Source organism: Natrix helvetica (genome assembly GCF_964273705.1).
Source record: "Natrix helvetica genome assembly, chromosome: 4".
Lineage (NCBI taxonomy): Eukaryota > Metazoa > Chordata > Lepidosauria > Squamata > Natricidae > Natrix > Natrix helvetica.
The window spans coordinates 125,333,499-125,358,393 of record NC_138550.1 but is presented as its reverse complement, the minus strand read 5'-3'; the positions used below and the strand labels follow the sequence as shown (position 1 = coordinate 125,358,393).

The window sequence follows — 24,895 nt, the reverse complement described above, 5'->3', positions numbered from 1 at the left end:
TAAAATCCACTTGGCACATTTAAAATTCAGAAATGTGGCTTGTTTTTAATATTGAAAATTATTTTTATACTATAACCAATTTGTTATATTGGAGATTCCTCATATTTGAATTATCATTAAATAGAAGTTGACCTTTACATTTAACTATGTAGACTGTTATCTTCAAAGTGCGGTATCTTTCTTCTACTTTATTCCTTCAATATGATTCAGAATGTGACAAGAGAAACTGAAAAATTGTTTCAGAGAAGAAATTTTTATGAAGCTGCACTATTTACATTTCAAAGGCAAACATTCTCTTGATTTAAGGATGTGGAGGTGCAAGTTAATTTTCTGAAGAAATTATATTGAATAGTGTATTGCAGTTTAGAAATAAAAGATACACTATATCCGCTCTTCAAGATTGACAAGATCAAAAAAAAAAGGCAGAGAAGGGATTTTAGGAATGGACTTGTAGGGCACAATAATAAAATTTTGAATACCCGTCACTTTTCCCAAACCACCTCTTGTACCAAACAAAATTAACAGGACATTAAATTTCTTTCTCATACTTTTTCTCAACACTGAGTAATGGTTCATTGCTCATTTCTTTTCCCAAATCAGGTTTATATTCTTTCACACAGTCACAGAGTAAATTACTTATTAATTATAGCTAAATTATCTTTTCTTCAGCATTATAGTTTTTAATTTTATCTTTCTAACCAACTATATATTATATGAGCTAATATTTTATTGCTAAAATAAAATGAAATAGTGTACAGATTAAACAGATATGACTTAAATACTGTACATAAAGCACAATGCCTAACTTTTTTTTTCTCCATTTATTATAATCTCATGTAATCTAGCTGGGGAGGAATGGTAATTTGCTCTTCAGTAATTTTTTGTTAACCCTTAAATTGCTCATACAGTTTTTCTGCCATACCAAATATGTGCCTGTTAATAAACTAGCTTTCTTAGTTACCTGCTATATCTCCTGCAGATTACTAAGCACTCCTTCCTTTTTACCACTTCCTTGTTGTAAGGTTTATTTCCTCAGGACTTACCAGTATGTATTAAGTGTGGTTCTCTCTCCACCTCCAGATTTAATTTAAAGTTGTCAAATGACAACGTTTGGTATTTTCATCCAATTTTAAGTCTGCCAATCATTGCTTTTGTGTCAGTAACCATTTATTAATTGTTCTGGCCCTATATAAATTATTGAAATAGTAGATATTGACATAAGGAATATGTATGTATGTGTATATGTATAGTGTATGTATATGTGTATGGGTATATATAAGATTCACTTTCTAAAAATAAAGACATAAATCAGTATGTCTGTTTTTCAAATCCAGTTTTTAGACTTTTTTTAAAAAAAAACCTAATCTCTCTCTTTCTCTCATTCTTAAATATCTCTTAACTCTCAAGGAAAGATGTTTATAAAATGTTTGCAACATAAACAAGTATTCTATATATTAGGAAAAACAATCGTTGAAAAAAATATTAGAAAATGGGATATTTTTCATGATAGTACAAAATCTGTATTATACTGATACAATATTTATTACTATTTTATTCTGCTTACTGCTCATGTTCGTTTATGAATTTTAAGATTATATATCTGAAATACTGATGCATTGCTTAAACCCACCACATATATAGGCACAGCATGTTGCCTATCTTTTTTCATCGAAATGTTCCAAGATCACTGAGCTGATCTGTACTAACACAGCATATTTCAAAAACTCATGGAGTACTGACATAGTTGAGGGGGTTCAATTTCACATAGGCTGGTCACAGATTTTGACATTCATATTCTAAGATTTCCTTGAAGTACTAAGGTGCTCTAGGATAAGGCTTGCAAATGTTTTTTATGACATCAGAGAAGGTAAGCCAATTGAAACCAGAAAGTTAATGGCAAATGCAAATTATAATATTATTGTTAAGTTTAGAATAAAACACTCATTAAGAGAACAGAAAATCAACAGTCAAGTGTCTATTGCAACAACTATATAAGTGAATATCAGTAACATGCCCATCATACTGATAAGTCCTTACCTTCATTCCCCAGGAGGATAAAAATTGTGGTAATACTACATGCATTAACAATTTTGGAGTAGGTTTTAAGCACAAGGCTATCATTAAACTTTAACAGATTAACAGAGTTGGAAGGGACCTCATAGGTCATCTAGTCCAACCCCCTGCTCAAGCAGGGGACCCTGCACCATTTCTGACAAATGGCAGTCCAATCTCTTCTTGAAAATCTCAAATGATGAAGCCCCACAACTTCTGAGGGCAAGCTGTTCCATTGGTTGATTGTTCTGTCAGAAAGTTCCTCCTTATTTCTAGGTTGAATCTCTCCTTGGTCAGTTTCCAGCCATTATTCATTCAGTGGACAAAAGATGAAATGTCCATTAAATGACGAACAGGATTAAATAGTGATACTGATTAGAGCTGTAACTGAAGATTAGCTGCCTTTCTTACTATTATTTTTCTTTAATTTATTGGGTGATAAATTATATTCTGCCATGTGAAAATTTGCAAGAATCTGTTCTTCAGTTAATGTAAATATTTAAAATCTGCAGAATGTGGTTTTGCACTATGTATAATTGTAATAAACATCTCGTCATCTATTGCATTGATACTAAAATGCAATAGTTTGGTCTAATGGTTAAGGCAGATTAGAAACCAGGAGATTGTGAGTTCTAGTCATACTTTAGGCATGAAAGCCGATTGAATGACTTTGGACTAATCACTCAGCCCAATTCACACCTCACAGGGCTGCTGTTATGGGGAAAATAGGAAGAGGAACAAGTATTACAAATATTCATTGTCTTATTTGTTAAAAAAAATTAAAGATAGAATAAATGTGTGGGTGTGTGTGTGTGTTGGAGTGCCATATACAGGAAAAGCTACTGAATCCATTTTCTTTCTAGCTGAGTTTTTCCTCATTTGAATTTGACAAGGATATTTTCAAAAGTTAAATTGGGAGTGCTTAGGCATTTTTTGTCTAGTAATTCTCCATTAAAATGCCTGCCACCTCTATAAATAATTTATTATACATATTTCAGTGCTTATTACTCCTAACTATTTGTGCCTCCTGGTACAGTATCTTCATAAAAACAAGCATTATACAGCTCTAATGATTAGAGTGATAATATATTAACCACTATAATTTATTCCCTATATATTTTCAATACATAGAATATTTCAAGGTTCTTGTACTCAACATGGTAAATCATACTTGTCTAGTAAAGCAGAGTACATATTGCCTTTGATGGCATAGCCAATAATTATAAAAACTAGTGCCCAATAAAAAAGTTATTTTTCAGTGAAATAACTGATGATGTATGATTTGCTAATGTTTTTCATATATCTCAAACCCCGTTATTCCATATGATACTGATATTTACTACAGTATTCTGTAAACTGCCTTGTGGATACTAGAGTACTCCCTAATAGACACATTGCTTAAATGTCCTTACAAGTTTTTTTAAAAAAAAAAACAGCTTTAGGATGAGGCATTTTAGAGCAAAGAAGGGGCTTTGGGGGGAATATAAAATTCATATTTTCTGCACAAGATGTTTCTTTACTCCAAATTGTCCTTTCCTCAACAATCAGAGAGTTCCAGATAAGATAGGAGGTTTTGGGTTTTGACATTTGCAAAACAATACCTATATGAAATTGAGAAAATATGTATCATATAGCATGCAATCCAATCCAATGTATCTCTAGGTAGGACAGATTTCAATAAAACAGATTTTGATTGTATCATTGCTATCCTATATCTCTGGAAAGAAAATAGATTGACATTTGAAAATTAATATTATCTGGAACAAATGTCTATTTTCCCTGAAACATTTTTACAACCTGTTGTATTATTTATCAATACCTAATTGACCCAGATTAGTAGTGGGAATGATGATAGAATAGCTGTAACTAGAAAACATTATAGAAGAAACATATTAATATTTAATTTTATTGATGATATTGTACACCGTCCAGAGCCCCTCTTCAAGGAAGATAGGTAGTTAAGAAAGAATGAAGTATAAATAAATAAAATTATACAGCTTTTCTATCGAGAAACACTATCCTACATGAGTTTTCGGCCTAGCTCTACTTCATTTAGATATGTGTGGATCGTAAATCGAGATATGTGTTTCTCTCTCGATGAAGAGCAGATTGTAACAACAGATGATATTCATATAACATCAAAAATGTCACATGATGATAAATGCAAATTTATGGAATCCAAATTCCAGATTTAGGTTATAGCTATTTTCGTAGTGTAGATGTCACTATTCTTATTTTTTTTATACAGCGGAATATTATTTTTAGAAAGTGTATTACTGGTACGATGTATTTTATTTGCTTTTGAATTTATTACAGTCCTTTTAAGACTGTAGATTTGCTATCAGATTACTGAAAACTATTCTTCTGAGTTATGTTTCAATACTTGTGTCTCCAAATAGAAAATCTTACTGTATGCCATCTGTTGAGCCAATATGAAGCATTTCAGTGGTTTAGTGATTTTATGTAATTTTGCACAGCATACTAGTAGGCCATATATATGCCTATGGGCCAATTTTTCTGCACCTGAGAGAATGAGTACTTAAGTAACCCATCATATATGTGCAAAAATAGCTTGAGTAGATGGGAGTTGTTGTAATGAAAATGGACTGTGCATCTATAATTTGTTATGATTATTGGAAATTACCTGGCAGCAGCTAAATGCACCCCATTCTTACAACTGGGATGGTTATTTGAGAAACAGGTTTGAGTGAAGAAAGCTTTCTAGACTGAAAGGGAGATATTGGAATTCTAGTTTTTATAAAGTTTGTGTGAATATATGTGTGAGGGTATAAATAATGTACGTGTGGGTGGGTGAGTAGGTTAATATGTAGGAATTTTATATACATGCAAACAAGTCAATCAACATTTTATTTTTTTCTTTGAAATAAGACTAAAATATTCAGTAAATTATTCATATATTTGAACAAATAATCATTAGTACTATGCTATATAGTAATAAATACAGAAATCATAGTTAAATTTTGATTAAATTATTGTTTATATATTTGAACAAATAATTAGTACTATGCTATATAGTAATAGTTACAGAAACCATAGTGTTAGTTTACTTTTGATTAAATAATTTATTAACAATCTGTTAAGAATTTTGTTAAGAATCATGCACTATTTTGATCCATAAATATAAAACCATAATTTCTAAAAGTGTTCAGGCAGCAAGATTTTGAGGATTTGAGATTTATGAAAGAGTGGCGAAGGGAAGTAGTTTGCAGTGGTTATTTTCTCTTTTTTACTTTTTAATATTTATTACATGTGAGAAGATTGGCCCAATTGCTTTATAGACAGCAAAAGAGCTTCAATTGTTTGGAGCAGGAGGGAATTTGACCATGATTATTTCTTTTACCTAGCCTTATCTATATTTTTCATCTATGCTTTCTGTTTATTGGCTGGGGGTTCAATTTTTACATGGGATAGGGATAGTGAGTGTGGTAAGGTAGCAACTAGGACAGGATTTTAAAATTTCTTGTTTAGATAAGATTGTATTATACAAATTAGTTTAATTATATAATTAGGCTTAATAATTCCTTACGCAGTTGCCATGCTGCAAAACTGCTTTTTGACAAATGTTGGTCAGACTTTGCTGAAGAAGTTGCAAAAAAAAGGTGTTGTAGCTATCCACAAGCATAGACTAGATATACAGATTTGGGATTTTCTAATGCAAAGTGTTCATTAGCTTGGGCTATGATGTTGTAAATATTATCACAAACATGGAGATAGGCACCAACAGATGGCTTTAACAAGGGAAATGATAAATTCAGAGGATCGATCTAGGACAATTAGTTTTGAAGGCTCAATGTTACTTCTGGAGTGTAGGCATTTCTGGAGTGAATTTAGCAGAAAGTAAATGCCAATTGTTTAATCCGCTTAAAAAAAGAAAATAGTTGAATTAGTAGAATACGTCATTTGCCACAACTACCTTCTTATAGTGGCGCCAACTCATCATTCAGCAGCTGCTTTTGAAATGTCGAAATAATATATTGTGCAGTTTTGCATGTTGTTTCGTTTCACTTACCTAGTTATTCTAAGTAGTTCCCAGTCACTGATGTATTTATACTATACATCTTGGCATTAAAATATGCATCTAATGAAATGTATATACTGGTAGGTATGTGGACATGTGGACACTGGATTTTAAGAATTGCAGTTCCAACGTATTTGGAATCAAGGAGCCAAGTTGAGGAAGGTTTAGTTATATTATAAAATCTACAATTAAAAAAGGGGGGGGAGGGGGCTCTACGAGTCTACCTTTAAAAAATTCCATGAGGATAATCGGTAGAGAGATTCAGATTATGAAAATCCGAAAACTTCCATTATTTTAAAACTTCGCCGAGCGTTAGCGCTAGGAAACACCCCGTCCTTCCTGGCCCACGATCGCTTCGAGTAGAGAAACGGCAAGAAGCGCTGCCGTGCTTCCCGTCCGCCCCTTCTAGGCTGGGGTTGTGCTAACGAGGGGGAGGAGTGTTGTTCCTCGAAGCGTGTAGCCGTTGTTGTCATGGAGACAGCAATAACGAACCCCAGACTTCAGCACGCAACGCGGGCAGCCGAAAGAAGGGAATGGCAAGGCCGAGACTACAAGTACAAGCGCCAAAAGCGAATCGTGGTTGGGGAGTGTCACCGCGGCAAAAGCAGGAAACTGGTGACGGGGGACCCTGAGGCAGCGGCAGGCGAAGGATTAGAGCCCGGCTTCTGGTTAGATGGGTGGACGGAGAGGGGCCCGGGGACCGCCAGAACAGGAGAGCGGTGTTCACGTGACTGTTGTGGCGGGAAATGAGCAGAAGCCCGCACGTGTTCCCAATCGGGAGCCCGGCTGGGTGGGACTTGGAGGAGGGGCGCTCCGCTCCTAGAGCTCCGCCCTACTTCCCGTTTTGTTGCCTCTATTGCCCGAGATTCAGGATACTCGAACCCATTTGACCTTTTATTACCCGGGAGGCGGAGCCGAATTCCCTTTAGACCATGGTTCCATAACGCGATAGGTCGAACTCCTTGTCTCCTAACTTGTCATCAGGGCCGTCATTAGAATATAGTCAAAAAAATTAAAATGGCGGCCGTGACTGGGGGTTTGAAATATACCGAAGTTAGTTCAGGACGCCTAGGCTTTTGGTCGTGCATCGCGGCTGTAGTGTGGGAATGAAGGGATTAGATTTTGTGAGGAATTTGCAAGCGGATGACAGCAAATAATAACAGTGACAGAGTTGAAAGGGACCCGGAAGGTCATCTAATCCAACCCCCTGCTTACGCAGGAGACCTATACTAGGGAGTCGAAGTGCTGGCTTTCTCTGCACCCATATTTTACCAAATTGGAGGTTTTCGTACTTCATAATAGTTTACTATACATTTGCATTAATCCCATTAAAGTGATTTCTAACTAGCGAGAATTATTGTTATATATGCATAACGTTGTCTACTTAAAGGTTAAAAATCACCCTTCAAAATCAAATTGAATTGGACTTGAAACACTGTCAGATATTTTGTACTATATTACACATTTTTACAACATGCTAACTTTTTAACTGCCCATTGCAGGTTACCATTTTTCTTTGAATAATTGATTATATTTTCTTCCAAACAAATCTTCACATGCATGAAAATATGCCCATAGTAATTTTGTCCTCTAGATATTTTTAATTTTAACATTTTTGTAAAAAATCACATTTTTTAAAAAGCATATTGATGCAAAAAGGGCATTTTAATTTGTAACACTTTTAAAATATTCTAGTTTCCATAGTAACTGCACATTGAAATTTAGTTTAATTGTTCCATATGTTTGAAAAAAACCCACATTGCTACATTCCTAATTATTGACAGAAAGTATAAAATAAAAGTAATTAGACATACTGAAGGAAATATACTTAAGCAAAATTATTTTATATACTTTTTGTTTTGTTTAAAAATAGAGGATAAAATAGTTAAAATATAATGATAAACTGACAATTTAAAACAAAACATTTAATTAAATTAAACATTTAATTAAAAGCAAAACATTTGGTAAAAATATTTAACAAGATGAAAATGCATTTTTAAAATGCTCTTTTATCATGTTTTAGACATGTTTTATTTTTATTTATTGTCTTTTGTCAAATATAAGTACAATCCTATTTTCTGATAAAATGCTGAAATATTTTACCTGCTACATTTAAATAAATATAAAAGAGATGCTTATTTTCTGATTGGTTCTTTAAAAAACACCCAAATCCAAAACAAACATATCAGATGTGCAAATCAGTATATGTGTCTATAAAAAGGAATAGTATGCTTATATATGTGGTTACTCCAACTAACATAGATAGATGTTTAATCAGTATATTTAAACAGCAGACCAGTGGGTTAATAGATTTCTGTTTGCTCTACAAGTTTTGGTAGACATTCAGATTTTTTAAAGTGTCTTATCAGCTCTTCTCTAAACAAGAAGAGCAGTCATACAACAAAGCTTTAGTAATTCAAGCTAGGTTGTCTTTATTTGTTTATTAAATTTCTTTCTTACTGGTGCAGTTACTCAGCGTGGCTTACAATATGATAAAAAGTTAAAAAGTACTACAAAACAAACTAAAATTAGAATAATTAAATAGAAAAGCTAAAAGCCAAGATGATGTGTAGTCTGAGATGGAGATCTTCTCTACTCAGCCACCCCCAACATAGCAGGCTCGTATCAGGACCCCAGGCCAAGCATCCTAGAGCAAGATAGATGCAGTGAATAAAACAATAACTGAAGGAATATATAAAACCAGTGCTACACTGTTGTAAGGACCATACAGCAGCAGCACCTGAAAATAATTCGAAAGGTTATTTTCATATATCTCTCAGCCTTCATTGTCAGAATGTACTTTTGAAAAGCCTTAAAATTGGATGTGCTGCATACCAATCATTTTTAATATCCTTCCAATCCAGGGGGAATTCAGACCAATCACTTAGTTAAAATTCTTTCCCCAACTGATTACAGTGGAGAAAAGTAGGGGACAGGACAAAATGGAAATGAAGGAATATAAGCATGTCTTCATCTGTTCTAAATGCAGCTAGCAGATTATTATAATATGGTGGAATACCGTACTCTTAAGTACAGCATGATTACTTTGTTAACAATTTCATCTTAGTGTTTTTATAACTTTGCTTCTAGTTAATTCTAAATATTCTAAAGTTGCTTTCTAAATTAACTTTTTGGAGCCTTAAAAAGTCCACTCTCTTTGAGTTCTATGGTTTTATGTATCAGTCAGAACATAGTAAAAATCATCTGTAATTTGCAGTTCTTAAAAGTAAGTAAATACAACCTCAGATGAACAACAATGCATGACATATTACACCATGTCATCGTTTATTTTACAAAAAGAAAGCCAAAATGGAGAAGCCATGTATGAAAAACTAAGTATACCCTTACTGCTTCCATAGGTATGAAGAGGCTAAGTAACAGCCAAGTGCTGCTAATGAATTGCCTTTGATCAATTGATAATCAGTAAGTGAGATTACCTCTATAAAAGCTGAAGTTTTAGGAGTTTGCTGGTTTCCAACATTGGTGTGTGTATGTGGTGTTAACACAATCCCAAAGAGGAAAGATATCAGCAGTGATTTTAGAGAATCAATTGTTGCTGCCCATCCATCTACAAAGGATTAAAAGGCCATTTCCAAACAATTTAAAGTCCATCCTACAGTGAGGAAAATTATTTACAAGTAGAAAATATGCAAGACCATTTCAATCTTCCCAGTAATGGATGTCCATCAAATTCACCCCAAGGGCAAACCATGCAATGCTCAGAGAAATTCCAAAAAATCCAAGAGTTGCATCTCAGACTCTACAGGCCTCAGCTAGCACATTAAATGTTAAATTTTATGACAATACAATTAGAAAGACTGAACAAATATGGTTTGTTTGGAAGGTTTACCAGGAGAAAGCATCTCCTCTCTAAAAAGAGCATGGCAGCATGCCTTAGGTTTGCGAAGTTTCATCTGACTAAATCACAAGACTTGTAGAACATTGTTATTTGGACAGATGAGACCCAAGTGGATATGTTTGGCTATATTAAACAGTGCCATGTTTGACAAAACCAAATAAGCATATCAGCAGAAATATATCAACCATGAAGCATAGTGGTGGCAGGGTGATGATTTGCAGCTACAGGAGCTGGGCACCTTGCAGGCTTTGAGTTGACCAAGAACTCCTTTGTATAACAAAGTATTCTAGAGTCAAATGTGAGACCATCTGTCCGACAGCTAAAAGCTCATCTGACATTGGGTCGTGCAACAGGACAATGACCTCAAGCGCACCAGCAAATCTACAACAGAATGGCTGAAAAAGAAAAGAATAAAGGTTATTGCAATGGCTCAGGCAAAGTCCAGATTGCAAGCTGATTAAGATGTTTTGGTAGGATCTCAAAATAATTGCATAAACGATTGCCCACAAACCTCAATGAAATGAAGCAATGTAAAGAAAAGTGGGCCAAAATTCCTCCACAATGACATGAGAGACTGATAAAGTCATACAGAAAATGATTACTTCAAGTTAGGCTGCTAAAGGTAGTTCTATAACTTATTGAATCATAAGGGATCACTGCTGATGATCAATAGATCAAGGTCTTTTGATTAGCAGCGCTTGGCTGCTACTTAGTGTTTTCATACCTATGGAAGCAGTAAGGATGTACTTAGTTTGTCACGCATGACTTATCCATTTTGGCCTTTTTATTCCCTGGGTTGAGATAGGGAAACAAAGCTAAAGCATCTCTGTCTTTTATTAATGCTAATAAGAGGAAAAAGTTTAAATTTCCCCCTTCTATATTGATCAATCTAATTGTCTGATGCTAGTAGTAGTAAAGGGAAATAGTTATTTTCTTAAATATCATTGGCAAATGGTGATTGTAAAGCCTTCTGTACCCCACCATCTAGATCAAGGGTGTCAAACTTGCAGCATCACATTGGTGTCACGTGACATTTCATTATGTTTTTCTCCTTTCACGGAACTGGGGTAAGCATGGCCTGTGCATGATGCATCCAGCTCACGGGCCACCAGTTTGACACCCCTGATCTAGATAAAGTCAAGATTACAGAAGACACCCATTTTGATTCCTGGGGAAGTGTGTGTTGGGAAGGATAAATTTTACTCTCATTCATACCAACAAGATTGATATTCACCTTAATGATACAATAAGAATAACATCTGGAACCCTTAAATCCATGGTTCCATATTCTTTTTTATATTGCCCCTCCTGATCTCAGGTGACAACAACAGACAGTCCAAGAGCAGTATTTATTTATTTATTTATTTTATTAAATTTGTTAGCCGCTCCCTCTCCACAAAGGGACTCGGGGCAGCGTACAATAAATAAAACACATATTATAAAAATTACACATTGTACACATTGTACAGAGGAGGTATAAAACATAATACAATATTATAATAACATATAAATATTCAAAATAAGTTAAATTAAAACCCCAATAGAGATTATAAGTTTAAAAAATTGCCAGGGGGAATAAAATGGAAGTATGGTTGAGCCAGGCCTGCTAGTTGAAAAAGGTGGGTCTTGAGTTTTGAACGGAAGGAGCGGAGGTCGGTGGTAATCCTAATATCCGGGGGGAGGTCATTCCAGAGGGCTGGGCCCATCACAGAGAAGGCCCTACTCCTGGGCGCCGCCCTTTGGCACTGCTTAGTGCACGGCACCCGGAGAAGTCCCTCTCTGTGAGAGCGAATTGGTCGTAGGGATGTATGGGGCAGGATGCGATCCCGCATGTAGCTAGGTCCTGTGCCATGGAGCGCTTTGAAGATGGTAATCAATACCTTGAAACGCACCCGATAGACCACAGGAAGCCAGTGCAGCTCACGCAGGAGAGGTGTTATATGGGAGTATCTCGTACTCCCCATAATCACCCGCGCGACCGCGTTCTGGACCAGCTGCAGTCTTCGGGTGCATCTCAAGGGAAGCCCCATGTAGAGAGCATTACAGTAGTCTAGGCGGGACGTCACCAGCGCGTGAGTGACTGTGCGAAGGGCATCCTGGTCCAATAGGGGGCGCAATTGGCGCACCAGGCGAACCTGGTGGAACGCCCCCCTCGCCACGGCTGCCACATGGTCATCCATGGACAGCCGGGCATCCAGGAGGATGCCCAAATTGCGTGCCCGTTCCATGGGGGCTAGTTGCTCGCCCCCAATGGCCAGTGTTGGAATTAGCTGGTTGAACCGGGGGGCCGGAAGCCACAGCCACTCCGTCTTGGAGGGGTTGAGTTTGAGTCGGTTGTCACCCATCCAGACCCGTACGGCTTCCAAACACCGGGACATCATTTCAACGGCCTCATTGGGGTGGTTCGGGGTGGAGATGTACAGCTGTGTATCATCAGCGTACAGATGATATCCCACCCCAAAACCACGGATGATCTCACCCAGCGGTTTCATATATGTGTTGAACAGGAGAGGCAAGAGGACTGACCCCTGTGGCACCCCACAAATGAGAGGCCTCAGGGACGACCTCTGCTCCCCTGCCAACACACGCTGCATCCAGTCGGAGAGGTAGGAGCAGAACCACCGTAGAACGGTGCCCCTTTCCCCCAGCCCCTCCAGCCGGTGCAGGAGGATACCATGGTCGATGGTATCAAAAGCCGCTGAGAGATCTAATAGGACCAGGATAGAGGAACAACCCCTATCCCTGGCCCTCCAGAGATCATCAACCAACGCGACCAAGGCCGTCTCTGTGCTGTGCCCGGGTCGGAAGCCGGACTGGCGCAGGTCTAGATAATCATTCTCCTCCAGGTGACGTGGGAACTGTTGGGCCACCACACTCTCTACAACCTTCGTTAAAAAAGGAAGGTTGGAGACAGGACGGTAATTGGCTAGCTCCGTTGGGTCCAGGGAAGGCTTCTTGAGTAAGGGTCTCACAACCGCCTCTTTCAAGGCGGCCGGTAAGAACCCCTCGCCCAATGAAGCGTTCACTAGCACCAAGAGCCAGTCTCGTGTAACCTCCCAGGATGCCAGTACAAGCCAGGAGGGACACGGGTCCAATGAACATGTGGTGGCTCGTAGTCGCCCGCGTAACCTGTCCAAATCCTCGATGGCCACTGAGTCAAACTCCTCCCAAGATGGTCTCTCAAGACTCAAGACTGGGGCATCCCTCCTAGCCCACTGAGTGGGACCCATTCCCTCCGGATTTGATCGATTTTATCCTGCAGATATTTCCCAAATTCCTCTGCCCTGCCCTGTAAAGGGGCTTCCTGCGGTCTCTGTGAAAGAAGAGAGCGGGTCACCCAGAACAGGGCGGCAGGGCGGTTATCTGCGGACGCAATAAGGGCGGCACAATGTCGACGTTTGGCCACTCTTATTGCCACAAGGTATGTCCTTAAGTAGGTTCGTACCTGTGTTCGGTCAAGCTCGGAACGGGAGGATCTCCATCGGCTCTCTAGGCGTCTCTTGTGGCGTTTCATCACCCTTAGCTCCTCGGTAAACCAAGGGGCTAGGGTGGATCGTTGCCGCAGGAGAGGCCGCAAAGGCGCCACCCGGTCTAAGGCCCCGGCAGCCGCATTATTCCAGGCGGCTACTAGGTCCTCTATCCGGGGGCGGGTCAGGTCTACAGGAGGTGGCCCAAGCTCCGTCTGGAACCTTTCCGGTTCCATCAGGCGCCTGGGGCGGAACCATCTAGGACATTCTGGTTCCGCCTCCCCGCGGCGGGGGGTAGCACCTGGGAAGTCAAGTCGGAGAAGTGAGTGGTCTGACCATGACAGGGGAGTAATAGCTATGTCCCCTATTCCCAGATCACTCGTCCACTGGTCAGAGACAAAAACAAGATCCAGTGTGTGGCCTCCCTCGTGTGTGGGACCCTGAATTAACTGAGTCAGGTCAATGGCTGTCATGGAAGCCATGAACTCCTGAACCACCTCAGATGCTTCTCCCACCGATGGCAGGTTGAAGTCCCCCATGACCAAAAGTTTGGGGGTCTCAACTGCCATCGTTGCGATCAGCTCGAGGAGCTCAGGCAGGGCCGCTGATGTATAGCGAAGAGCAAGTATGAGGTAAATATGCCATCAACTCCTAGAGATCTTCCAATATATAAAATATTAAATTCTCTACTTCTTACCAGGCTTAAATCTAGGAAACCAATTTGGGATAACATACCACAGTCTTACAATCTAGGTGAAGAATGATGATTAAGATGAGTGACGTTTACTAACCACACTCAGACAGATCACATACAGTAGATCCAACAAAACCATTTCCAGGAATGCAGTTGCCCCCCAAAATATGGAGCTACCTGAATAGACTCAGGATAGGATGTGCCAGAACTAAGACAAAGCTCTTTAAGTGGGGAATGGCCAAGAGCCCGCAATGCGACTGGTGCTCCAGAACAAAGTATAACAAATATAGACACAAAAGTCTATAGCAGTGATGGTGAACCTTTTCAGCACTGAGTGCTGAAAAGGGAGCATGCATACTCGTCTGGGGGCATGCAACCAGAAGAGGAGCTGCACAGGGGCATGTATGCGCCGGAAAATGAACTTCTGGTTTCCAGCGCGCACATGTGCAGTGGCCAACTAGTCTTCTGGTTACTGACAGGCATACTTGCGAGATGATCAACTGATCGACGTGCCTGCTCATGCCGGAAAACAAAAGACCAGCTCTTCCAGTTTCCAGCACTGGCGCACGCACGAAAGCCAGCTGAACATCGTGCATGCATGCACACCAGAAACTGGAAGAGGAACAGGCGATGCCGCACGTGCCAGGGGATATGGCTCCACGTGCCACTTTGGGCATGCATGCCATAGGTCCGCTATCACGGGTCTATAGTCTCTGGAAATTTCAAGGCACCTGGGATGATCTCATTGCAGCCACATCAGTAGTAGTTAGACGGTTAGCTTTAGATATTCAATTATAACATCCATCCCATTGCAATTCTATGACTTCATATTATGGTGATTATTCTTCATAATTTTGGCATAAAAATCATTTTGCTATGGCATTAAAGACTTTTCCCCATGAATGACTATTAAAAGATCACTTGTGGAAGCAAGATCCCCTGCCCCAAATTAGAATTTCTTCTTCATTAATATACCCACTAAAACTCCTTTTTTACAACCCTTTATTCCTTAATTTGGGGTACAGCAACATTATTATTTTCCACCTCAAAAATAAAACATTGGGCTGGGTGGCAGAATACTCTATCCTCTCAATAAATATTCCTTAAGAAACTGGTTGTTTTCCTAAAACATGTATACTTGATCGTTTGAAAACAACTGTGTGGTAGGGCTGAAGAATTTGTTCAGTATCTGCAGGATAAAATCGCTCAGATCCGGACAGGCTTGGACTCTGACTGGGTAGATTCGGGCGAGCCGACGGGGATGAATCTTGTGAAGACAATCTGGGATGAGTTTGACCCTGTGACCCCCCGAAGGCTTGGACAGGATTATGGGGATACTCAGTGCTGCCACTTGTGTGCTGGACCCGTGTCCCTCTTGGTTAGTTTCGGCTTCCCGGGAGGTGACACGAGGCTGGCTCCAGGCGATTACCAATGCTTCATTGAGAGAGGGGTTCTTTCCCACCGCCTTGAAGGAGGCAGTGGTGAGGCCCCTCCTTCCCTGGACCCAGCTTCTTTAGCCAACTATCGTCCGGTCTCCAACCTTTGCTTTGTAGCAAAGGTTGTCGAGAGTGTGGTAGCACATCAGCTTCCCCAGTACCTGGATGAAGCTGTCAACCTGGATCCGTTTCAGTCGGGTTTCAGGCCCGGGTACAGCATGGAGACGGCATTGGTCGCGTTGGTCAATGATCTCTGGCGGGCCCGGGACAGGGGCTGCTCCTCTGTCCTAGTCCTATTAGACCTCTCGGCGGCTTTCGATACCATCGACTGTGGTATCCTACTGCAACGACTCAGGGGGTTGGGAGTGGGGGCCACCGTTTTACGGTGGTTCTCCTTCCTGTCGGATTGGTCGCAGTTCGTGTTGACTGGAGGGCAGGGATCGACTCCCAGGCGCGTCACTTGTGGAGTGCCCCAGGGGTCAGTTCTCTCACCCCTCCTGTTCAACATATATATGAAACCGCTGGGTGAGATCACCCGTGGTTTTGGAGTACGGTATCAATATGCTGATGATACCCAACTTTTCATCTCTACCCCAAACCACCCAAACGATGCCCTCGACGTGATGTCCCGATGCCTGGAGGCTGTGCGGATCTGGATGGGAAGGAACAGGCTCAAGCTCAATCCCTCCAAGACTGAGTGGCTGTGGTTTCCGACATCCCGATTTGTGCATCTTGTGCCGTTTTTGATGATAGGGGGAGAAATTTTAGCCCCCTCAGAGAGGGCCCGCAATCTGGGAGTCCTCCTGGATACGCGGCTTAGTTTAGAAGAACACCTGACGGCCGTGACCAGGGGGGCCTTTTACCAGGTTCGCCTGGTACGTCAGTTGCGCCCCTTCCTGGATCGGGATGCTCTGTGCACAGTCACTCATGCCCTCGTCCTTTCTCGCCTGGACTACTGCAACGCTCTCTACATGGGGCTGCCCTTGAAGAGCACCTGGAGGCTTCAGCTGGTCCAGAATGCGGCCACATGTGTTATCATGGGGGTACCTAGGTACTCCCGTGTTACACCCCTTTTAGGCGGCCTGCACTGGTTGCTGGTTGTTTTCCGGGTGCGATTCAAGGTATTAATTATGACCTTTAAAGTGCTCCATGGCTTAGGCCCAGGGTACCTGCGAGACCAACCTGCCACCAGTAGCCTCCCACCATCCAGTACGATCCCACAGAGTTGGCCTCCTCAGGGTGCCATCTGCCAGACAGTGTCGGCTGGTGACCCCCAGGGGGAGAGCCTTCTCTGTGGGAGCACCCTCCCTCTGGAATGAGCTGCCCCCTGAGCTTCACATAATCCCTGACCTACGGTCCTTCCGACGCACCCTAAAAAGGTGGCTTTTCCAGCAAGCTGGCCTGGCCTGTTAATTTTATCTAATTTTTAAAATGTTATTGTCATATTAATTGGGTTTGGTTTTTTTGGATATTTATCTAATTTCCTTTTAACTTTTGTGATATGTGTTTTTTTAATGTTGTATGCCGCCCTGAGTCCTTTGGGAGAAGGGCGGCATATAAATCCAATAAAACAAACAAACAAACAAACAAACAAACTTTTCAACCTGGAAAAGTAGCTGAATCTCCCTGGAGTTTATAGGACTTGGTTATAAGCTACAGATTTTTTTATTAATGTAATAAGTATGATTGACACAGTATGAATTTATGTATTTTATATCTTTATTTCTTTTTAAAAATTAGATTGCAAAAAGCTATGAATAACAATGACTGATGCACAGTCATTTTCCCCCTGTTCCAAAGAAAACTGTAAAGAAACAGAAGGTATTTGTTTTATTATTTTTTTCAATTTTATATAACTTGACATTTTCTGAAACACATTTACTGTATAAAGTTTATTTTGATACATTTGTATATTCTCTATATTCTTCTTTTGGACTTGTCTTTTGAGATCATCATTTCTAATTCTGCTTCCCTGTTTATTGACTTTTTCTATAATCTCTGCCTGGCAATAAAACAAACCCCATTAACTAAATGGATTCCTCCATACCAAGCTGCAAAAATCAAGGAATCTTTCAGAAGGGACAAATTAGAAATTGCATTCTGTGAACAGATGTAGTCAATAAATTGATCCGCAAATGAATGATATTGACATTCCCTAGATAATTTAGCACCATTGTTTGCATGAACCTGGCAATTATAATTTTGTTTTTTAATTAGTGACCAATTTTGGGATGAACATACTTGACTGGCATATTTGATCATAGCCTCTCCAATCTGGGTACCCTTTGTGACTTCAATTCACAGAATTTGCTTGTCAGTCTGATTCACTGCTAATTATTCACTAACAGAATGGCTGAAAAAGAAAAGAACAAACTCTCAAAAACCTATATTGGCTGTATTCATACATATTAAGTCAACTTAATTTATTAAACAATAGTAATAATAAACAGGTTTAGACAGAAATGCTAAACCATAATGAGTGAGTTTGCGCATCATTGAAACAAAAAAAGTGACTGTAGTTTAGCATTATGAATAAACAATGCAAGCAGAATCTATAAATGTAGAGCCATCTAATTTGACCTGTAGATGTCACAGATATATTCAATGATAAACAATGTTTGAATATAATTATTCTGGGTTTTTTTAGATATAAATGAAAATATTTCAATAGGCATTCCCAACAAACAACGTAGTTGTGCTGCTGTAAATACTCCAGCTTCATGTGTTAATAAAGTCATTAATCAAGTACAAGATTTAGAAGTGAAATTGGAAGAATCTTTTCTGCAGGTAATGTTTATTTGTATTGTTATAGTTACTATATCCATTAAAAAATTGACAGTGGACGTCAGAATATCTAGAGAATTAAAACATTTTTTGCAGCAAAATAGGAGGAGGATGGAATATTACCTAGGTAGGTTTACCACCTTGAATTATTTGCAGAAATAATTAAGGCATGATATTAAAAAATGTATCAGAATATGGGCATTTCAGGTTTTCCTGGAAATATTTCATAGCTACAACACTGCTTTCAGAAAGGCTCATTTCATCATCATTCTTTGCTGTCAATGAATCACTTAAAGGAGAACATTCAAAAATAGCCTGACATTTGTACATGTCAGATATCAGTGTCTCAAGCATTGCTCTAAAGATAAATGTTAATACTTCATAAATTGTATGGTCACACAGACTCTATCTTGGGATGTGGCGTTTTGGGGGTGGCCAATGGAGTAGATAACACCCCCTGTGCACACTTTGCTCCTACCCACTTCATCTGGGTCAGTTTTATTTGATTTTTTTTCAATAAATCTTGTTAGGGAAGGCTATGAGAATCTTTACTTCAGTTGACTGGGCTACTAAGAGCTTGATAAGATAACTATCACCAAAAATTATTCAATTTAATGCCCTGCAGATATGTCAGATTATATATCATATACAGCCATGTTTTAAAGGCTTTTCAGAAGGCCAAAAGGCTGGGTGTGGATCCCACCTCAAGGGATGGGCATAATGTTCCAGACGATGGGAGCCACATCAGCAGAGCAATTTTGGTTAAAAGAAAATAATGTTTTAAAAGTAGGTGGGGAATAATAAAGAAGGAGCCTCCAGCATAGAAATAGACATTAAGTATAAAACAATAAAACAGTTTGGTACGACACTAAGTAAAGGAATGATTGGGAAGTATTTAAGGAATAAAAATGCCCTGTCAAACAGAGAAAGGAATGTTATAAATGTTAATGTCTAAGAAAAGCATCAATGAAAAGGAACAACATAAATGAACTCTTGAACAATGGTAAGGTACAAATGACATAAGTGGAGAAATTTTAAAATAGGGAGATGCATGCTTTATTTATGAAGTAGGTGCAACTATTTAACAGGCATAAAACACTTTTTAAATCTAAAGATCAAAAGAACACTGTTATTTTTCCCCTCTATAAAGTAAGAGTGAATGCAAATATGGGGAGATTAGGCTATAGTAAATCTGCATAAGATTAGTCCATAATGGGTGGTTATGTAGCAGTATTCTTATTGAAATAATATGAGGTGACTGAACAAATTTAAAACATGGAGTTGCTGATAAAAAGGTAGTGATATGAGAAAAGAATGTTTCTGAAAAGAAGCAAAACTGCTTTCAATAACAATAACAGGAAAAATTGAATGAATGATTGTAAGTTATAAATTATGAAGAATTATATTTAGTAAGTGAAATTGTATACCTTTGGTAGAATTTTTATTAAAAATGGGAAATGAAAATTTTTAGGATGTGCAAAATTGCAAGTAAGAAGACAATGAGTGTACTGCTCTGATGTAAAAACTGAAGGTTTGTCAAAAGAAGTGAAAATGTCTTCGCATAAGAACATGTGTCTTTAGTATATGAAAATGAAAGTCAAATATATGAAGAAAAGTTTAAAAATAAAATTCAGTGAAAATGAGAATTTTAAGAAGTGTTTGCAGTAAAAGAAATATTTTTTTTTTAGATTTTAAAAAATCCTATCTATTATTTTTAAGTGGCAAACATACCTAATACTATTTCTGTTTTTCCCAAAACAACAATCCTGCTATATGAGTAGGGCTGAGAAAGAATGACTAGCCCAAAGTCACCCAGCCAGCTTTCATGCCTAAGGCTCATAGTATCCTGGTTTCTAACCTAATGTCAGGGTTCCAAGTAACACCCTCAACTGAATAAGACTCCGAGGTCAACAGTTCCTCAAAGTTCCATTTTATTAGAGATGTCATATTGGCATATCTGAGAAAACCTGAATCTGAAAGCACCCCGGGTTTTCCCCACCCAAAATAAAATCAAAGTCCCTTCCACTGCACCCACAAGTCCATGACATGGTCCAATCAATCCACCGTCCCAACTGGAGATGCTTCCCAGTCACGCCTCTCCAGGTGCAGGCTGGACGTCCTTGACTCGCAGAGAAAAGAATGTTATTTTGGCTATCTATCTCTACCCACTCCATGCAACCCCCACTCCCAATTTCCCACAGCAGGCATATGTGGCAGCCCTGAAGATCCAAAGAGAAAGATGGCCTCCAGGGCTGACACCTGGTGCCTAAACTACTAGACCACAATGAATTAATGAATTAAGTTTGAATTTCAAAACAAATATATGAGAGGAGCTTAGAAGGTCACCTTTTATTTTTTTCTGTTCCCTTAATTTCTGTCATTAATTTTACAAGTACTTAGAAGTTTTTTTGCACTTTGCATAGTGTTGCTACCGTGAAAGGGAAAAGTATTATGGTTACGTATGTATGGAAGAAAATCTAAAAAATGAAATGTTTCAATAAAAATCTGATTTATATTCACAGCATGAAGTTTTATATAACTTGGAAAAACTTCCACGGTAAGAAATTTATATGTTTTGATTCAATAATTCTTATAAACCCTCTTCTAACTAAAATATAAGGAAAAATACTGCCAATTACCATTCTATTGATTTAAACTTAAATTGCTATTACCAGAAAAACTGGGCCAAGTCAAGATCTGATAAAAATAACCTTGTTCTAATATTGATTTTAATAAAAATTTAATTCATTTCATTATATATACTATAATACTATTACTAGTTTTTGTGTGGAGGTAGTCCTCAAGTTGATTAATGGCCATTCAAAGTTACACAGTCTTTGAAAGGGTGCTTTACGGCCCATAAAGAACTTCCAGGCATTGTAAAATGTTACAAGTCCCCCCCCTCCCACATGGTCATATGACTACATTTCAGGCATTTGGCAGCTAATTCACATTTATGACCAATTGCCAAGTACCCTGCAATTATGTCATCACTATTTGCAATCTTCTCTGCTGGCTTCCTGAGAAAGTTACTGGGGAAGTTGGCAGAGAAGATGGCAAGACAGAGAGCAGCTGAAATCCTTCAGCAGGCTTCAAGAATAGGGTTGAAAGGACTCTACAACGGTTATGCAGGACACGGGAGGGGCCGGAGCTCTGCCAGCGGGGGGAGAAGGGGCAATACCAAGAAAGCTCAGATCACAAAAATGAATAAGAAAATCACATTGTTATAAACAGACCGAAAGTAGTAATTGAATTTATATCTAGACCATATATTACAATATATAAACTGATTGAAAATATTTTTAGAATTAATATGCTGATTTCATATGATTATGTATTAATGTTTTATACTCAGATGTATTCCATGAGTTTGGAGGGAGGGGGGCGCCTGCCACACTTTGCAACTGCCAAAATTTGTATACCTTTCCATTTACCTTTTCCCCTATAAATGTTAAAAAAACCAATAAAATTCTTTGGAAAAAAAAAGAATAGGGTTGAAAGCATATCTTTTTCTGCAGCCCACGGAGATTCGTTTAGTTATCAAAATTTAGAGACTGCCTTTTCTCACAGAGTGACATGCATGGATGGGAGCTTCTGCTTCAGGATTTCAGCTCCATTCTTGCAGCCCATCAAAGATTCCAGAAATCCTGAAAATTTCAGCTCTCTTCATGTAGCCCACTGAAGGATTTCCCCTCCCTGCACAGAGAGGAAAGGAAATCCCTTGGTGTTCTCAGGGATGGAAATTAAATCCTGAAGATTTTAGGTCCATTCTTACACTTCACCAAAGGATTTTATCTCTATGCACTGAAGGAAATGGAATCCTTCAGCGGGTTGCAGGGACATTTTGAGAGCAAAAAGTCTGCTTGCCAGGAAGATTTTTGCGTGGAGCTGAAACCCTCTGGTAGGCAGCTTTTCTTCTGTCCACTTAAAGACTTGGGAGATCATTTAACAACTGCCACAGAGATTTCCAGGATTCCAGTCATGCAAAGCTTAATAGACTACTTTGCTCAGTGGCTGAGATTCTGGTCCCAGTTGAAGTTGCAAGTTGAGGACTACCTGTGTTTAATAATTTTCTCTTTCTAGCACATTGAGAATTAACAGAATAACAGAGTTGGAAGGGACCTTGGAAGTCTTCTAATTCAAGCCCCTACTCAGGCAGGAAACCCTATATCATTTTAGACAAATGGTTGTCCAATTTCTTCTTTAAAACCTCCAGTGTCAAGCACCCACAACGTCTGGAGGCAAGTCATTCCATTGATCGATTGTTCTAATTGTCAGGAAATTTCCCCTTAGTTCTAGGTTGGTTCTCTCTTTGAGCAATTTCCATCCATTGTTTCTTGCCCTGCCTTTAGATGCTTCGGATAATAGGCTGATCTCCTCTTCTTTGTGGCAGCCAGCCCCTTAGATATCGGAATGCTGCTATCATGTCACCCCTAGTCCTTCTTTTCATTTAAACTAGGCATACCCAATTCCTGCAACTGCTCTTCAGGGCCGAGACTTCAGGGTCTTTATTCACTGTTAAGCATGCTGTATATTGCATGTTTTACATTAAAATAAGCAAAAATATAAGTTTATTGCCCATTACTTCTTTGGATGGAGATGAGAATCGAGAATTAGGAAGCTAAACCAATAGATTTTGAAAGTGCTGGAGAGAGAAAATATAGTGGTAGCATACAGTGTAGGAAAAAGATCAAAGACTATAATGCTGACCTATATTTCCAGGGATTTGGATGCTAAAACTGTCAAAGAGACTGAAGTGAAGGCTGAACAGTCATTGCACTGGAAAGGTAATATTGGTTAAGTATTTAATTGCTTTCTCTTAATATTGATTATGATTAATTGTAATTATTTCCAGGGAACCATGAAATAATGGGAATGTTTGAGAGCTGCAGTATAATTCAATTTACAATTTCAATTTTAAAATATTGAAACACTTCCAATAAAATAGTGAAGAAGGAAATCATTCTATGCTGTGTCAAGTCTTTAATCAAGAAGGCAAAGGAAATTGCAGGGAGAGAAAGAATCATGTCTTTATCAAATTCAGTGGAAGTTGAAATCATTACTTTAGATTCAGGTCTATTTATCTGCAGTGCTTCAAAAAGTGAAATCTCACTGCTTACCACCACTGGCATTTACCAGAAAGGATGGTTTTTGTCTTCTGAGAGCAAAGAAACTTACACCAGATAATATTCTGAACAAAGTGTTCTGTCATTCCTAAATCAAATCTTAAACACAATGTTTCACACATTTTTCTACACTTTATTCTGCATATTTTCAGCAGCATTTTACAAATGATTGTAGCACATATTGTTATCTCCTCCAGTCTTTTTGAAGTGACTGAGATAAAAATAAATACTTTAAAAACAGAATGTTAAAGCTTGAAATTCTTACATTAATATTTAAAAAACGATTTTTAAATCTTTTTTGTTCTACATAAATTTTTGAATGAGCAAATTAAACCTTGAACATTTACTGCTTTAAGATATAGTTCACATAAGAATGATTGATGGGATTCACTTTTATTTGTTTGAATTGGAATTAGCAACACCTATATGAATTCAAGACATCTGGAGACAGGCAGCATTTTTCTTAGGAGAAGGGAAGTCTATGTGCAACATTTCTGGAATTACTGAAATATACTTCCATCCCACCCTCATAGTTTCATATTTAATTTCATATATTTAATTAAACTTGTCCAAGTGAATGGGACATTTTGCTATTCCTATCAATCAGACTGGCTGAAAGAAAGCTGCCAAGCCCTTCCATTCAGATTATGTGATGGTAGAAGTGGGCAATGTTCTCATATGAGCTCATGTTAGTGAAACTCCTAATGATAGCAATGTTTTGCTTTTATTCTGATTAGACTACTACTAGTGACAATTGTATTAATTCTGAATATTCAAAAGATTTGCTATTTTAAGATGTTATTGTTATTACTTCTGATGCACCTGAAAAATCTAAATTGTATATAGATTTACATACACAATTTGTGTAGAAGTCTAAAACGTTGTGCATTAGTTTTTTTACGACTTGCTACATGATAACATTAAAATGAAACTTAAATTGTACATTTTGGTAAATTGTGTTGTTACATTCAATAATACTACTTGTTTTTTAATTGAAGATATTCAGTCTTTAAAGCAGAAAACTACTGCTGTTGTAGCAGAAGTCACCGAATTAATTTCACGATTAGAAAATGAGCGTAAAGATGCTGAAGAAGCCTTAGAGTTTGAGAAGCAAAATAGAAGAAAACTATACCTAAATTCAGATAAACTCTCATTTTGGAGATTACAACATCTTCCCAAAGCTGTTCAAAAAGGTAAAAGAAATAGCTATGTTAAAAAAAGAGTATTTGTTTATGTGCCATCTTAAAACATCTGCAGAAAAAAGGTGAGATTGCTAGTCTGTTTTTGGAGAGCATACAAAAAAACTGTGATGAAATAATAGTCCAAGCAGAGAGGATAATTATTTCAGCCACTGAATTTAAAAAATCCAACCTATCATATCCAAAAGATCGCACTTCAGTATACTGCTATTATTTGAATTTTATGTTTTATTAAAATG

At 38.4% G+C, this 24,895-nt stretch overlaps 1 protein-coding gene across 4 annotated transcripts in view; it reads left to right on the top strand.

Annotated features, from left to right (window-relative positions):
* The window catches only part of CCDC178 (coiled-coil domain containing 178), a 156,744-nt gene that overhangs the window by 4,532 nt on the left and 127,317 nt on the right, over positions 1-24,895 (top strand). For 2 of the 4 annotated variants that reach the window (XM_081952666.1, XM_081952663.1), the window contains exons 1-6: positions 6,543-6,645; positions 17,288-17,368; positions 18,195-18,334; positions 20,854-20,888; positions 23,054-23,118; positions 24,456-24,650. In XM_081952666.1, the coding sequence (XP_081808792.1) occupies positions 17,311-17,368; positions 18,195-18,334; positions 20,854-20,888; positions 23,054-23,118; positions 24,456-24,650 (493 nt within the window). In that variant the 5' untranslated portion in view covers positions 6,543-6,645; positions 17,288-17,310. Of the gene's footprint in view, positions 1-6,542; positions 6,646-17,287; positions 17,369-18,194; positions 18,335-20,853; positions 20,889-23,053; positions 23,119-24,455; positions 24,651-24,895 lie in introns of those variants that run through there. The other 2 variants (XM_081952665.1, XM_081952664.1) reach the window with 1 other exon arrangement.